The sequence below is a fragment of the Haliaeetus albicilla genome, chromosome 8, assembly GCF_947461875.1.
Source record: "Haliaeetus albicilla chromosome 8, bHalAlb1.1, whole genome shotgun sequence".
NCBI classification, from domain to species: Eukaryota; Metazoa; Chordata; class Aves; order Accipitriformes; family Accipitridae; genus Haliaeetus; species Haliaeetus albicilla.
In genome coordinates, this window is record NC_091490.1 from 19,906,806 (window position 1) to 19,924,302 (window position 17,497).

Here is a 17,497-nt window from a genome sequence, read left to right on the forward strand (position 1 = left end):
TTGCTGGCAGCACAGCTCTTCTCATTACATACTATAGTAAGAAGTAGGATGTCCCTGAAAGGGAGCTATTTGTTCCCATTGTGCTTGGCACTGTGTGAAAACGTTCTCAAATGCTAACAACTCAGTGTAAACAGCGGACTTAAAAGAATAAGCCCATTACAAAGAACTTCAGGACACAAAGATCTATTACCAGGTACAGTAACTGCTCTGACATTGTGGATGTTCAAGCACTGACCTGCTGCAAGCAATATATTTCACTCAGCTTGAGTAAGAAATACTTCTGCTAACATGATGCAAAAAGATCAGGAGAAGAATTAGCAGAGCTTTGTGCAAAAGCTTTATTGTTCCCTCTTGTAATAGCTAAAGAGAGATAAGATAAACTCTCAGTTCCTGCCTTCTTGCAGTGGATGAATGGTCTTTTAGACTGAACTGGATTGGAATTCAGAGAGCTAGGCTTGGTCCTGTTGCTTACAACTAGCAAAAATTTTCTCTGGGAGCTTGACGCTCAGCTTATTTAGCTATTAAATAACTTTTCTTTCAGAGATGCTTGTAAGATGTAATTCATCTCTATAAAGACCCTGACCTTCATATGGCAGATGCCAAGTGTTGATTTCCCAAGTATTAATGTTACTGCCAACAGCAATAGTTTTTTAAACTCTTGGAGTTAATTTGCAACATTGCAGGCTCCACTAGTTCTGCCTGGGCTCGTAAGTTTACAAAGAAGAGTCAGCATTTCATTTATCTAACTTAGCAGGAATCCACCCCATTTCAGGTTCAGTTCCAAACACACCTTTACCTACAGTCAGAAATATGCAGGATTAAAAAAAAAAAAAACCAAAGCAAAACAAAACACTCCTGGTGTCACCCAGATCTGGGAAGACATGGATGCAGCCGTTTGCCTAGCCCTCTAAAAAATATAGCCTTTTTTTCACTGGACTTAGTCTGAGTCTGATGAACTCATCAGTAAGTTAGATTGCCCATACCAGAGTAACCTCTTACACAAAGTATCTTTCAAAGTATTTTTACAATGGCTTGATATTTTAATCTAAATTTTTAGCATTTTTTATTTATGTAATGAAACTTCATCTCACTTTCTGCACTGTGGCTCTCAAAAAGCCTCAGAGAGCCCCACTAAAAACACAGCACCCTAGAGAAGGGGGGTATAGATTCCAGGAAAGAGACACAGGCGTCTTGTCAGAAGTGGCTACAGAACAAGTGGAAACTCTTTTATTGGTTTCAATGGAATATTGATCAGGTGCTTAAAAACCTGAAAGGGGACTTACCAAAGAACTATTAGCTTCTCTGGTCCTGGTCTTGCTGAACTTAGTGGCCTGTCAGTTATTAGTACTTACAGAAAAAGTTTCCATGAAGTTTTGCGTTCACTTTCTGCCTCTCAGCATCAAAGTCTGTTCAGACGTTCAACCAACATTTTGAATATAGCATTTGGGGATCATCAGATTGAAGTTTTTTTTCATAAGGGTAAGTATTCATGCTCTTGTACTGCTGTATTATTTTAAAAACATGCTTTTAATATTGAGATTAAATTTGAAATGAATGAAGATGTCTTATGATTTTAACCTTCTTGTCTGTTGCCACAGACCCCAAGTACTACCTACCCTGCTTTAAGATATTCTCTACAAGTATTCCCAGCAGTGGGAGGGCTGACCTTACCTCCAGATACTGACTGAGCAAACGCAGAGCTTGGTCTGCAACACTGAAGATGTTCCGCCAGTCAAAGTTTGCCATTCCCTTCTCCCGGCTCCCTGGAGACCCATTGTGGAAAAAGTTGATTATGTGTTCAGCAGTTAAGCCTTCAGCACCCAGTTGGCTGTTCAAGAAGTCCCTCACTGTAGGATGCTTCAGAGAGTCCTGAGGAAACACACCAGGACAGCTTCACTACAGTGATCCTCTTCATGTGTCCTGTTTAGCTAGAAAGGCTTCCATTTCCATAGCTCTTTCTGAGCTATGAAGTAGTACAAAACAGTATGCTAAGGAATTAATTTTATAAATGAGCAATTGCATAGCTGAACTGGAGGTGAAACTTGAAGAACGGATGAAAAGAAACATATCCTTGACTATTTATTGCATTGTTTCCTTATAAGCAAGAGGATAAATGTAATAAATGTCTAATCTAATATAGAAGAGTGTGGAAAACCAAATGTTTTCTCAGGTATGAACTGCTTTATAAACTTTAACCACAGATATTACTTGCAGCTGATCAAAGTCAGATCTAAGGGATGTGAAAATAAACAATTTCCTAATGTAGTAAATTGCTGGGCCCAGCAAAAACATGGCCCTACTGCCTTCTTTGCCTATGCAGAACCCAAGAAAATCAAGTTGTCTGTTATTGAAGGACATTTTGGAGAGACAGGGAAGCAGCAGTTGCTGCCTTTATTAAGAAGTCATTAACCAGATCCTAGAGAGTGTCCAGATCTGAGGTTTTGTCAGAGATGCTATAATGCATCTAAGACTAGCCTTCAAACCAAGACCAGTAACCAGTCCATAAGCCTTAAAGGCCACAGATTCCTTCCTGCAAAGGCTATGCTTCCAGGCAAACCTTCCAAATTAATTCTGTTCTCCCTTAGTAAAAATAAAGGATGATAAAAGGCTGCTCTTACTGAGGATCCCTGCTAAGTTATAACATACACGTATCATATTCATTTGCAGGCTGTTTTGAAAGAAGTACCACAGCTGAGGTCCTACTTCTTCCCAAGCTTTGGTCAACAGTCTGAGGCGTTCAAGTTCCTCAAAAGTGGAGTTTGCCTGAGGAATAAAACAGCAGAAAAGACTGTTAGAAAGCTAAGGAGATAAATAAACAGAATTTATGATCCAGCTGTTCAGTGACAGTGAAAGCTGTAACTTACAAATGTAGTTTTTACCTTCAATACTTAAAAAACTTGTTAAAATAGCAGAAGTGTTAATAATGCTCAGAAAAAGAATTTGTAAAATCCAACTGGAATCCAAGTCACTTGGGATAAATTTCTGTTGTATATGTAATGGAAAAAACAAGTGCACATTAACCCCCGTTAACTTCAATTCTTTTAAATGCTGAGGGTTTAGGTAGATTGTCTTCCTCTCTTTTTCCCTTTGACTATTTCTCTCCATTAAGAACTAAAGAACTATGATGATATAGGTAGATGAGTAAATGGGAGGCAGTTAGAGAAGACAGATACTCTCATAGTTAAGATATTAGTTAAGATTTGAAATGTTGGGCTGCTGTAAATCTGATGTTTTCCTGTGTGAACTACAAGCAGCAGCTCTTCTGTCCCTTACATAGATGTTGAGAGTAACTGAACTGCTGGTTAGGAGGTGGCCAAAACCTAGGTCATATGCAACTTTGATTTAACTGCTCAGATTCATTTCACCCAACGTCAGGCAGTTAGCTGGAGTCCAAGCTCCATCCTATTTTCATGAAGTGAAAATTATTTATCATTTCAACATATATAATACTAAACAATCATGTTGCTATTAGTTGGTAATCTCTCAGTGTTACATCTCAATGAGTTTATCCAAGCCTCATAGCTGCCCCATTTAAATATTTACTGGCACAGAGCTGCTGATGTTCCTATATCTGTAAAATTATATATAAACATTACTATTTTTACTAGTGCAAAAGTGCAATCATGCCAACAAAAGGCTACTTGAGCTGGAAAAAGCATTTAGTGTGGACAAAGATGGGATGAATCAGTGAAGATCTGCCTCCTGTTTTTTAAACAAAGAGTAACCGTCCCTCCTCTGATGACTATCACAACAAATGGAGTTCTGAGAAGAAAATCTGATTAGGTTGAGGTAGCTGGGTCACTGTTTTTCAAAAGAGGCTTCTTAGGATGCAATTTTTTAGAAATACACATTTTTGTATTTCAGAACTTCTTACATTTTTTAGGATTTGCCGTACAGAAGGTGAATCAGGAGCAAAGAGAATTTTTCCCATCAGCAGGGGCTTCACAGCACTCCAGGCTATTTTGGTTAAAGGGTTTGATTCCAAGTTCCGGATCAATGCATTACAAAAGGGTGCTAAAGACAGAAAGAAAGACAGTCTTTATGTAACCCTACTCAAATCCTATCATACATAATGTCCTGCAGTGCTTTTTACTGGCAATATGGACAATTTAAAGCATTTTTGAATCTGAATGGGTTAAGTACATTCTGCAATGTAGAAGTACAACACCTGAATAGATGGAAAAGACTATTAAGCAGATATTGGATTTGTAAAGTAGACACCATAGAAATTGGACGAGCAAACATAAATAAATTTAACCATTTGAAAGTTGCTGTTATTTCTAAGGTATTTCAAATGGAAGGAAACTAGACAGCCCAGATCTCACTAAACATTTTTGAGCTCTAGCTGCTTTTCTCCTAATGACTTAGCTCCTTTGTATTGTAGTTGATACTGATACAAAGCTGTTTTTTCTCCTGTTAGTGGTTAATTCTTACACAGTATAAACTATTGGACTGGAGATCCAGCAGGCTTGGATGTTGAACTCCGGAACAGTTCACAACTGGATCCTACAATAATTTAGAATTAAACATTTTAATGTAAGCATTTCTATCTTACTCCTGCACTATGAAGTAATTAGTTTATTTGGATAGTATGCAACTATTTTGTTCCCTGGCTGAATTAATGGAGTACTGGGCTTTCTACAGGTCTTCTGAAGGTTCAGACATAAGTAGAGCCAAGTATGAACACAAACGGTGAAGGGTAGGAGTCTCTCTACAGCCAAAGTGCTCACCTGTACTTTGTAACCATGCAACCCTATCTATCATAGCAGAAGGGACACAGAAATCTACTACCAGCTATAATATGGCTGTTAGTACAGAAAAAAATGCTGGTCGTCTAAATGTAGAGAAAAACTAAATAGAAAACAGAAGGGGACATAATAAAAAGATAAAATATCAAATGGTAGAAAAGATAAAATTGGCTCCTCTTTGCAGTCTCTCCTATTATAATAGCAAGAAGGTAAGTGAGGAAATCAAAGCAACAAAAACTGGTAAATTGAAATACTTTCTATGTAAGATTTAATTATGCTGTAGAACATTACTGCTACAAAATATATGTACTTTTATGCAGAAACAGCCACCATGTATCAAATTGTTTATTTAAAAGGAGAGATTTTTAAAATTCCTGTGCTCCAGGCCATCAATCAAGTTGAGTGACTTTAAAACAAACAAACAAAAAAACCCCTATGTTGGAGAAAAGCAATTCTAGAATGTGGCACTGTATTTTCCTGAACCTTCTTCAGAAGCATCTAGTTCTTCCTGATATCAGTAGCATATATTAGAAGATAAGACAGAGGGACTGTCTTAATTATGATGATGATGATGATTATTTATGCCTTCATATTGAAAGCAAATGCATATTTCTGTCAGTTTGGAATTCCTGGGCTTCTCTGCTTCCAGCTATGAAGTAAGTATGATGAAAATTAATTAACCTGTCTCTAATTTCCTGAATCAACTGCTTAAAAATGTTATTTGATAAAAGCAACAGTGGTATTCTAACATAAGTTGCATCTGTCTACAGTCTCTGTAATGGTTTGGTGGAAAAACTTACTGGTTGTATTATCATAAAGATAACTGGATTTCTTTCTTGTTGAGTCAATCCCCAGGAAAGCTTTGTAGTTATTATCTTCATACCAGTTGAAAGAAAGCACTCTGGATCCACCTCCTTCTGGGTAGCCACAGAAAAGATCAGACAAGGAGCTCACCAATTGGCCTAAGGATTCCGGCCTTCCATCTTGAACAAATGGTTGCAGAACCATCAAAAGGTCCTGAATGCTTGGCTTCCTGGCTAGCTGCAGTAAGACAAGACTTTGTTAACCGCAACCCTCAAAGGAGGTAAGTATCTGGTGAAGTCTCAGTTGTGCCCAGACTGGTGAAGTATGGATCCAGTCAGAACCTCATCTTTTTATCTCATCTGTCCTGGTCACAGGCACTGTTTTCAGTTCTTGTTCTTTCATGTCTTTTCTGAAGAAAAGAATATGCTTCATAATTGCCAATGCATATGTCTACATTTATTTTGTAGTGAGAGACGAATGAATTTCTAAGGAATCAGCTCTTCCCAAACAAGTCTATTTTCTTTCTGATAAAGCAGGTAACTGGAACATAAAAAGAACAAAGGAAAAGGAGGACTATGCGCTACCCAGGAAAGTGATACCATCTATTATTAGACCACCTACCTTTTGCACTGCTTGGGAGACATTAGACAGCACCTTCCCCCAGGCCTTCAGGTCAGCACCTGGTGAGTTTCTGTCCAACACAGTGGGAAGCTGTGAATACATCAGAAATACAGATGAGTTCTGTATGGTTTCTAGTGAAAGAAGAAAATCCAAATGGCATCTCTAGCTCAAATACTTTGAGTTATTTGGAACAGTGAGCCTTGTAAGCCTGTCTTGTGGGGCCACAAATCCAGTACCCATGTGCAGACTCACACAAAAGCCTGTGTAAGTGTTCTCACTAATATGAGGCTGAAACAGTCACAGGCCACTGAAAATACAGCTTGGGATTTGTTCTGCGTATCTAAGCCCACCATGCCAAAAGGTGCAAAAATGGAGGAGGAATGCAGGAACTGGGATTTCTGAGAAGCTGCTTCTCACAGAGGCTATTCTTCCAGCAATATGTACAGACTCGTGGTAACTTCCAAATTTAGCAAAGGTTGTGATACAGAAGCCCCCATTTGCCATGAAGGTAAATAACTGGTAGTACTTTACACTTGAGGGATTTCCTGATTTTGGACACAGTCCAGTCCTCACTGTCTGTCACATCTGACAGAAACCATTACTTCTCCAGGCTCCAGCAGACTGGCCAAGTGGCCTTGCCAGCAAAAGTTAACACTTTAGTTATCACTGGCTTCTTAATAAACAGGTGACACCATGGCATGCTGTCACATACCACTTTGCTTGCATCACTGCATCCTTCTTTGTTAGTTGTCTAAAGAATCACATGTGTGCTTGGACTTAGCACTCTTGAGGCTTTCTCAGGCATCTATTTTTCTAGTATTACAATAAAATATAAAGCTGGACTTTTAGGTAGCTAGACTGTTATATTTATGAGATAAGCCCCTAAAGACTTCCTCAAAACTGTGTAGCTATACACCCCACTGATTCCGTGCCATTCCTTTCAGTCAGTTGGTGGTTAAGAAAGCAGAAGACAGCTGCACTGTGTAGGTACGTAGCAGGGAATCACAAAGGCAGGAGTTTTTACGGAAAGCTTATGTTAGCACGTTCTGATCTGTCACTTGCAGTTCAGGCAGGAAGTATACACACACACAAAAATGCTTCAAAGTACAATTTTCCTTTGTCCCCTAAGGGGAACCAGTCTCTGCAAAGATTATACAGGATTCTTGGAGCACTTGCCTTAACCTGGCCTTTTTGAAACTATGAGCAACAGGTATTGTAAACAATCTGAAGCAAACCAGAGAAAAGCCTGGGATAAATATGGAATTAAGAACCTCCTTCTTGTAGCTAGAGGAAAAGAAAAGAGAAATACGGGCAAAATTACACATTTGCTCCTAAATACTATTTCTTGCAGGAGGCATTCAGTATGAATCAGGTCTTAACAGCAATGTCCTAAAAATGACTGAATTTGTACTCAGCTAGTTCATGTTCTCTAGAAGCACACATAAGACAGGATCAACAGACATTATATACAAACTACACTCTCATCTGACCTAAATATCAGAGCATACAGTTGGAAATGTTTATTGACTGTAAGTACAGAGGAGGAGGAAAGCTTCCCCCAAAATATTTATCCAACTATTTTCATATTCATTGGAAGTGAATATGTTGTCATGAAAAAAAAGGAAAAGCACAAACATTGAAGAGTTTCTTTCCAACAACAGAAGGTCCAGTTCTGGAATCCAGAGTCAGCTGCCCATCCTAAAATAAGCCCTACTAAACAAGGAGCTCTGCAAAACCAAATTCTGGTATGTCATTGGTTATAGTATACAACTGTAGCCTGAAGACCATGAAGCACAGAGTCACTGACAGTGTAAGAGTGCAGAAAATAACCTGGGTCTTGAATATACAGGTATTTCTAAAGTAGGAGTTTTAAAACTAATATAAAATTTTAAAAAATCCAATGAAGATTCATTCTGCATATATAACTAAGTGTAGATTTACACTCAGTTTGATTACATATCAAGTTCATGTAGTGATACTGATCAAAGCAGCTTTTTCAGCAACATGTGTCTATGCTTAGTGAAGAACTGCTTATCTCCACCCAAAATTACAGAACTTCAAATAAAGCCTAAACAGGCAGGTTCAAGAACAGCAGTGCTCCAGAAAGAGGCTCATTTTCCTTGCTGCGGCCGAGCCAGCCACACAGTAAAGGAAGGGTCTTATTTTTCTGTCTCTGCCTTGCTGTCGAAAATGTGAATTGCTTTAATTTCTGGCAAAAAAACCCCTAGAGTGTATACATGAGCACATGAAGGATTTGAGTGTATATTTATGCACATACATACTTGAATATGTTGATCACAAATTCAACAAGAAACACTAATTTCAAAGTGGTGGAGAAGCACATTGTAAAAATAACTGTGGCAGGGAGTGCTTATGCACAGTCTACCTTTTAGTTTAACAGGAGTAACTGAGATGGATTTTGATTCAAAAGGGGTTCTTCTGCCTTGGAAAAAAACAGAAATATATTAAAATTATTATTTAGCATCTATAATGATGGGAGTGTGGGAAAGCTTCTACCAACTTGTGGTCTCATTGTGCTAGGCATCATGAAAAGATAATCCCTCTTCTCTGCAGCTGGGTGCACATTAAAACCCACTGGGAATCAGGCTGTGGATACCCTTCCAACACACAGACTTCCAATAATCAGGGGAAGTCTTGGCAGACAGATCTTGCAGTAACAGACCAGACCGTAAGCCTGCATCTGAACACCCCAGTCTTTCACAACTCCAGATTTTGGTTTCAGGTTTATGTTCCTATTTGCCATGTGAGATTTTATTTTTTTTAAACACAGACAACTACTTCATCAAATCTCATCTTTCCATTTTATTTGATATGGCAGCAAAATCACAATATGTTATCAGCTTAATTTTAAAGCTGGGAAGTGTAGTCTGCATATTCACATGAAGTCCTTAACCTATCTTAGAAGTACTGTAGCATTAATTCTCTGCTACTTCCAGCAAGCATCAGATATATGAAAATATCTGAGCATTTTTAGAAATGGAAAATAGCAGCTTTCAAAAGCTGACCACAGACTCTTATGAGGATTGGCAAAATCACATGGGCACAATGAATGACTGTCAATACCACGGTAATCAAACAGTAATTTGGCTGGTGTGTCAATTAAAGCTTCTGGCATCCTCTGTTCCCAGTTGTGAGCAACTCAAAGCTGAATAAAATCCATGTTAAATTAATCATGATGTTACACTGCTGTGGTAGAAAAGTCCAATCAATAATTTCTATGTAACTTCAGCAGCTGCTCATATATACTGCCTGCTGTATACAGCAAACTGACAATGTGATGGTCTCATGACATTAAGTTAAAAGGTGAAAAACAGCAAATTAAATTCATTGTTGAAAAATGCAAAGTCATGATCACAGGGAAAACAAACATGAAAGACACATACACAGTGATGGGCTCTAAGTTTGCTGTCATGAGGAAAGAGACCCTGGAGTCTTTACGAATAGTTCTCTGAAAGCACCAGCTCAGTGTGCAGAATACAAATGGAGTATTAGAAAAATTTTAGGAAAAGAACAGAGAACAAAAGCAAAAAAACCCACCCTACAACTATGCCATTTTCTCTCTCTCTCTCTCAAAATACATATATTCATATTATTACTTTTAAATATATAATAAAATATAAATAATAACAAATAAATAAATATTAAAAAGGCATAATATCTCCATACTGAACCAAGATTGCAGTTGTGGTTAATTTATTGCAAGAAGGTTACAGCAGAAGCAGGAACAGCACAAAGAAGGGCAATGAAAATGAACACAGGTAAGGAAAAGCTTCTATAGAAAAAGTGATGAAAGCCAGTACAACTTGTTTGGTTTTGTGGGTTTTTGTTTTGTTTTTTTTTTTTTTAAAAGGCTCATATGGCTATCCCAACTCAAGCTGCATCATGGCTTTGACTTTAGCGTAAAATTCTGTCATGCTGGATGGAGCGAAGACAGGATGGGTTGTATGGGGTATTTTCAGAACCCTCAGCAATGGCCCTGTAGGTCTTGCTACACACTGTTTTGCTACACAGACTGGAAAGATCAGATAATACTTCCACACACCTCTGATTTTAAAATTGCATTTGAATCTTTTAGTTCTGTTGTACTCTGAATTTAATCTGTTTCATACCAAAGCATACTCAGAACTGTCTAGCGCCCTGCTGATGGTAGGTTAATGATCACACATCCATAACCTTACATTTGCAAGGGTTAATAAACAAAGATCACTTGCAACATTGGTGATGTATTACAAGGAAAATTCTTGAAGGGCAATGAAATATCAGCCAAAGAAATTACAATAGAAGGCAGGATGATTGTGTTAATACTTACCAGCTGAAATAGCTTAAAGAAATCAACATTTGCATACAAGGCATCTTCTACTCTCTGTAGGCTTTCCTGGGACAAGGCACACATGGCCTTGTGCACAGAAGGGAGACCTCTTCGGCTGCTGAAGATAATAAAGCGGTCCAGGAGCATCTGACTGCAAGCAATCTCCTTCAGAGTCAAGCTAGGGACGCCGTAGGCAAACTGCAACCAAACCCAATATTTCATTTACTGTTGTGTAATTTTTATACTGCTCAGGAACAATTAAAGATTTATCAAAAGTGGACACCTTGATATCAGCCCCTGCTAATATTTTCATGAATGGCAGAAGAATGTGGTCAGCTGAAGCATTAAGTCTTGAACCACATTCACTTGATGTTATGCTAGATCACTGTGTCTTCAGTCACGTTTTTCCTCTTCTCACTAGTGATCCTTCCTTTCATTGCAAAAGTTCTTGCGAGTCATCTTCTCTTTCTCTCTCTCATCTAAGCATACCTGATGCCATACTACCCATCCTTGTGGTTAAGGAGGGATAGCTACAGCTTGCTTGAAAGTATTTCCCCAGGACCAACCGATTGTGCCACATGACTCTACCTTTCGTGTTTAGGCTAGTTATATTTTTGCTGTCAGTTGCTCTAAGAGAAAAAGGCCAGTTCCACTGATTCTCAAGCTTGATTTCCCTCAGTATTTTATTTCAGTTATGACTATTCCACGCCAATGCTTCCCCACAGCCATTATTCATTGTCACTGTGCACAAGCATACAGCCAGGCTTTACAAAGCCATTTTACATTAAACCACACCCATCTACTGATTACCACTTCAAATATAAACACAGAACAGAAAAAAACAATTATTTTCTTCAGTATTCAACCACTGGGAACAGATTAGTTTCTAGTTAAACCAATGTAAATGCAGAATAACTCCAAAGAAATCAGTAGATTTACCTGGGATTTACATTGTTGTAATGGAATACTCTTCTTGGTAGTCTATGACTCAGTTCTACTTGCTTTATAATGCACAGAATACATGGCAATATAATAAAAAGTAGCACTGGAAATTGCTCATAAGCTAATGTTCCCATCCTCTGTCCATCTGCTTTCACAGTGCAAATTGTAAGGAAAAAAGCTCACAATACTGCGATGACTATAAATTCCTACTGTGTTTGAGATCAACACAGACTTTCAGACAAACAAGAACTATGCACTGGCACAATATCATTAGGCTTAAGGAATTTAATGGGCTGCATAGAAAAAGAAATTGTCAAAATCTGCACAGAATGTCATTTTATTTAGAAAAATAATGTGCTGAACATTCCACTCTTTAAGACATTTGGATGAAAACAAATACACTACACCTATTCCAGGTCAGACATAGGTGCACATTTATTTCCTATCTAAGCAAATTAACATGGCCATCTAAGCGATTCTGAACATTATTAAAATTTTATATCTGCAAATATCCTATAGTTAGCAGCTGAGACTTGTTTGGCGGTGCCTGTAAAGAGAAATATTTAAAAACCCAAAGGAAAAGAAAAAACTTAATTCAGTTGCTTTGGAGAGTAGATTCAAGCTTGCGGAGTTATTCATTAAGTGCTTCAGGTGTCAGAAGCTACCAACAAAACTGTGTGTGGCTGTGGAAAGACAGCATCCAGAATAGGAAAGGCGGGGGAAAGAGGTCTAGTACAACATTGTATTTTGTCTACCATGACTGCCCTGGGTTTCAGTTTATGGAGCTGTTTATGGAGTTGACAAAAAAAAAAGGCACTTGAATTATGCACAGTTTGTATATTGGAGTTATGATGCAAAGAAGTGATGTGAATTTCTAGTAAAAGTATCTGAGAGGTACTGTCACTATCATCACTACAGCTGTACCCATATAAAGGCATTGTTAACACAAGTTAGTATGCAGAGAGACAGAACGCAAAAGGGGAGATGCAACTGACAGATACAGTCCGGCTTGCAAAAAACTCCAAAAGCAAACATCCCTGCCCTCCCTCAAACTGGAAAATTTGAATTGGATTTAACTGACTTTATGACAGTGAAAGAATTTGCTTATTTGCTCAGTCACTTATTTCCTGGGAATGTGTATAAAAAGAACAGCATTTTTTTCACCATATACGCCTGATCTGGCATGGTCCTCATCATCCAGTGTGAACTGCAATGAAACTGAGCTGCACAGGGAGGCAGTCTGGGAACCTTGTTTTGACTTGTGAAATGAGGAAACTGTGACATTAACATCATTGAGAAGGATTAAACACACACACAAAAAAGAGAGTTTATTTACAAACTGTAACTGCATTTCAAGAATGTTCATGAACAGATGGTATTAGAAAAACATAAAACCTCTGCCCTTCCAATTTTTCTGGTAGAGCGGGCTGTTGCCAATCTTTCCTGAACTTCTTATTGTGATTTAACATCAGCCTCTTATCCTTATCTTAGAATGACTCAAAAAAGCAGGCCCTCAGAGGAAAACTTCAATACTTTTTTTTTTTTAATCAATGTGCCACTCTCTGGCCAAAGCTGGCAAGATGAAGTCCAAATTATTTTTTCAGTTAGTTGGCTCTTTGATCAGGTTTAGCTTTCAGCTCTGTGTGTCATTTCCTGCACTCCCAGGCAGCTCAGACCCAGATCTGCAGCCAGCTGTTGGCAACAGTCAGGCTCTTGTTTACAAGTTGCTTTCAGGTTGATCACCTCTGTGCCATCACAGCCAGGGGAGAGGGTGTACAGTGATATGCAAGCAAACTGAGGGTAGAGCAGCATGAAGAACTAGAGATGAACTATCATGGCTGAGGCTTAAGACGACCACAGATCTAGTATCAGGTCACAGCTCTGCAACTTCTACCTCAACCAACCGTTAAGTCCAGCCTGAGTAACTTGCTTATCAAGAAGGTCTATAGGAATTAAGTGATTTACCTCCCATGGGAGATTAAGTGTTCAATTCCTATTGAAAATAATTCTCTTGTGGTCTTTTGAAAATTATGAGATTAGTTGTCTGCATCAGTTCCTCTTGGAGGAAGTATTCACAGCACTTTCTTTCCTCATACCTGTAAATCAGCTCTTGTGAGATGATCTTGTACCCCTGTGATTACTGCTAACAAGAAAACCCTATGGAAGACAGCAAAAGTGGTATTTAACACCAGATCTCCTCCAGCTTCCTCTCTAACTGATGTTCAGATTTCTTTAGTTTCCAGCATGAAGAGAACTATGTCTCTTTCTACATCAGCACAGAAAATACAGCAGAAAAACACCAGGTTTCAATGTTCCAGCAGGTTTCAACCATACTTTCAGTGATGGTGTTGAAAACTTCAGTCCTGCATACACTGGCAGGCAGAGTTTTTAACAGTAGATGAATGAATGCCACTGGGGAGCTAACAGACACTAATATATCAGCACACAGTTCTCCTGGTGCAGCAGATGTCTGGCAAAGAAGAGGTTAGGGACAAAAAGGGAAAGAGAAGCCCAGCAGGGTATCTGTATATATTCTTCTTGTCATGAGCAGCAAGGAAGAAAATTTTCACCATCTCAGCTGATATGGAGGTGTGAAAATAAATAGGATGTATCAACTGACACTTACTTTGGTATTGTCTTGTGGTATTGCGTCATGACAAAGTGAGGAGAGGGGAGGGCTTCCCCTGGTACTAATCAAGAATACAGCAGATAAGTAATCTGGCTACTAGTCACACCAGCTGGAACCTGTGGTGCACAAAAGGAACTGCATGCAAGTTCATTAATGCCCTCCCTCTTTCTGGCCACACACAGTTCCAGCATTTGTGTTTTATGTGGCAGTGAAAAAGAGGAATTGAGTCTTTCAGCCTCAATTATTCACTTGCTTCCACCCACACACTAATGCAGTGTAGAAATTGTTCCAGAGCTCTGATTCAGCAACATTCATTCATTAATACAGCGTTCCTCAGAGCTCCCAGCCACCAGCACATGCAGAGGCAGAGACAGCCTGAACTTGGTCAAACACAGTCCCCTGCTTAGCTGCTTCAGGAGGGATTTGACCTGCAGTTTTCACTCTGAATTTTCTGAGCAGATCTATTATTCAATCAGAATCTAAGAAAGTGGGTCTGCTTCTCCACTCCCACCTATTCATGTGGGACAATTCCATAAAGCCACCATATTACGCTGCTGATATTGGGGCAGAGAATTTAAGAACCTCAAATAGTTCTCTGCTGCAGTTTATCAGGAGTGCTGTCTCAAAAGGATGCCCAGCTGTCTTATACTTTTGAGCCAAATCTTTAATCATGGGGACAGATGCATTGCTTGGCAGTATCATTTTTTGATACTCATTATTTGGGAGCAACAACAGCATCGGACCAAATAATCTATATTTAATGCATATTCAAAATATTTTTTAAAGACAAAATAAACGCCTCTTCCTCTAGATTCACAAAAAACAAAGGGAGAAGTTGTACAACCAACCTATAAGGTAGCAGGTATTCTGGGCACAAGGTCCTCACTGAGGCTACTTTGCATATACAACTCAAGAGATTGCATTCCACAGAGGTAACAGCTTGGTAGCTGTTATACTCTACCCACCTGTTCAGGGCGCACTTGAGCATTAATAAGCTGGAAAACAACAGTATCTGGGAGGCCAGCATCTTCCAGCAAGAAGGAAGTAAGGGTCTCCCCATCTTTCAAAACGTCTAGAATTCGTATTCCTCTTCCTAGGTGAAGAAAGGAGTGCACAGATCAGTGAGATACCAAAGTAAGTTAAAGAACAACTCATACCCTGGCTTAAACCTGCAAAAAGTATGTACTTTGGCTCATATACTTAATAGTGACTAATGGGGTCCAGACCTATTTTTGAAATTCAAAATAATTTTAATCCTTTGTTGGGGAATGATCATCAGAAAATGCTAAATGTTCTGACTCTGCATATCAGATTTCTCAAAGGTGTTTCAGACTAGAACTTCAGCAGCTGAAGTATGACAGCATCCCTGACTGCATTTGAAAGCATGTCTTTTTTCTGAGGCAATGCTTTATTTTAAATGTTCAGATTCAAGTGTGCTACCGTTGTTAGTGTCCTTTCTTCTGGGCTTTGTGTAAATAACTTTAGCCAATCTTTTACATTTAAACTAATTTATCACTTGCTGTCCATTAATCTTAGCTAGTTAATCTTATTCTATAGTATTGCAAAAATGGTCCTTTGAAAATCTTTCACAAGAAAAAATTCATTTTCCTTAGAGAAGCATAAACTGTTTGTAGTTTAATAGTCATATTAAACTAGATTACCAACTATTAAACTAAAAACTGACAAATCTTCAGGCAAACCAATGAGACTACCCACTATTAAATTAAACATATGTGAAAGGCCACCAAGTTTCCCTAATCCCATCTATAACAATATTCAACATACTGCTGATTCAAAGTCAAACAGTGCCAATCTTTTTTAACTTGTCTCTGTTACAAATCAATATCAGCATGAATTCCACCTCAGTATGGTCCAAGTGAAAGCTTGGAAAGTAAATGTTGCTCATGTCCATTGAATACTACAGCCTTTATTAAAGGTAGTTCACATAGCATCAACTGATTTTGGTAAAGAATGCTTGAAAAGCACTAGTTCTTCCAGTCTTTAGAACAGGCAATTGAAACTGATAGGAGCAGCAGGTATCATACTGACATGGGGAACGTAGCTTTAGACATCTCCACATAAACATGCACAAATTTGCTGCTGAGTGTGAGTTAAGTAGAGTCTCATCAAAGTTTGACAACTAACTTCCACAATTCCATCTGCAATAATCGTATTCTGCCCTAGGGCTCCAGGGGCTGAGCAGAACTTCTTCAGTTGCTCCTCTATGTATTTGTTCAAGCTGTAAACACTGAAAACAATAGCAGAGGCCTGTCCCTCATTCTCACTGATGCTGTTCCTGGCACCCAGGCATTGTGGAGGAAAAAGCACACCACAGGAACAAATCTTATCAAATGCATCAGTGTAAGAGGCAAATGGGACAAGGAAGGAGGACTCAAGAGGTAGATCTGGTTTAAAGAATCCAGAGAAGGAACAAGCTCAATTCCGACACTTCTGAATTTTTCATTGATCAGCTCTGCAGCTATAACAATATTCTGTTAAGATTGTTACTTACAGGCAATAGTAGTAAGCTACACGCACAGAGAACTTAGTCAATTCTGCAGTACCTTTTTCTGTATGGAAAAAGGTGGCAATTCACATTTTATTATTTTAGCTACGGAACTGACTTTGTTGCTTTCTTTCATGAAATAGGAGATTCCAAACATTTTTTAAATTTTTTTTAAAGTAAAACACAAACACCACCACCTCCACCCCCCCCTATTCTGAAAGAGCACTAACATTATATTTCACAGGAGTGGGGAGGCATGTACTCTATTTTCCAACTGCTGAGTAAAGTTGATACGGGATGCAAAGGGAACTTCCCAAACCATGGGGTGTGGTACCTTAGCAGTATGTTGCAAACCCATGCCAGGTCATGCTTTTCCTCACTTTTAAATAGACAGATTTGGTTTCTATAGCTGTGTACAAACCACAAGTCAGACTATACTCAGGTTCTTGTTGTTTGCATTCTGGGGCATTTTGACTGTCTCACTGTTATTTACAATGAGATAGTCCCTTTTTTACTTCTAGTTAGAAACCTCAGATAAGATAGTAGAGCATGTATATCAGATGATTTGTACACATCTTTTTAAAAGTATATGGAGAGTGACTATTTGATTTTAATAAGAATATTATTCCTGTGGCAAAGGATTTGGGAATGAGACAGATCAGTTCTCAAAGCCAGTCCATTTTTGTGCCTTTAGTTTTAGGAGTATCTTTTCAAATTCTGTACTTAAAGCCCAAATACTCAATGAAAAATTTATTATTAGTCCATTTCCTATTTTTCCCCAGGATTGTGTTTTGAGTTCAGCAGGTTAAGTAAAAAATTAGTGAAGTCATATAATCTGCAATCTTGTTTATAAGACGTGTGCAATGCCTTCTCCCTCTAAACACATCATCAGAACAAGAAAGTGTCCCCTTCTTCAC

At 38.6% G+C, this 17,497-nt stretch overlaps 1 protein-coding gene across 8 annotated transcripts in view; it reads right to left on the reverse strand.

Annotated features, from left to right (window-relative positions):
- ABCA4 (ATP binding cassette subfamily A member 4) overlaps window positions 1–17,497 on the reverse strand; it is an 86,270-nt gene that overhangs the window by 52,479 nt on the left and 16,294 nt on the right. For 7 of the 8 annotated variants that reach the window (XM_069789263.1, XM_069789264.1, XM_069789262.1 and 4 more), the window contains exons 7-13: window positions 15,040–15,167; window positions 10,504–10,701; window positions 6,174–6,263; window positions 5,549–5,789; window positions 3,875–4,014; window positions 2,647–2,763; window positions 1,672–1,869 (exon numbers count right to left, since the gene is read on the reverse strand). In XM_069789263.1, the coding sequence (XP_069645364.1) occupies window positions 1,672–1,869; window positions 2,647–2,763; window positions 3,875–4,014; window positions 5,549–5,789; window positions 6,174–6,263; window positions 10,504–10,701; window positions 15,040–15,167 (1,112 nt within the window). The remainder of the gene's footprint in view (window positions 1–1,671; window positions 1,870–2,646; window positions 2,764–3,874; window positions 4,015–5,548; window positions 5,790–6,173; window positions 6,264–10,503; window positions 10,702–15,039; window positions 15,168–17,497) is intronic. The other variant, XM_069789265.1, reaches the window with a different exon arrangement.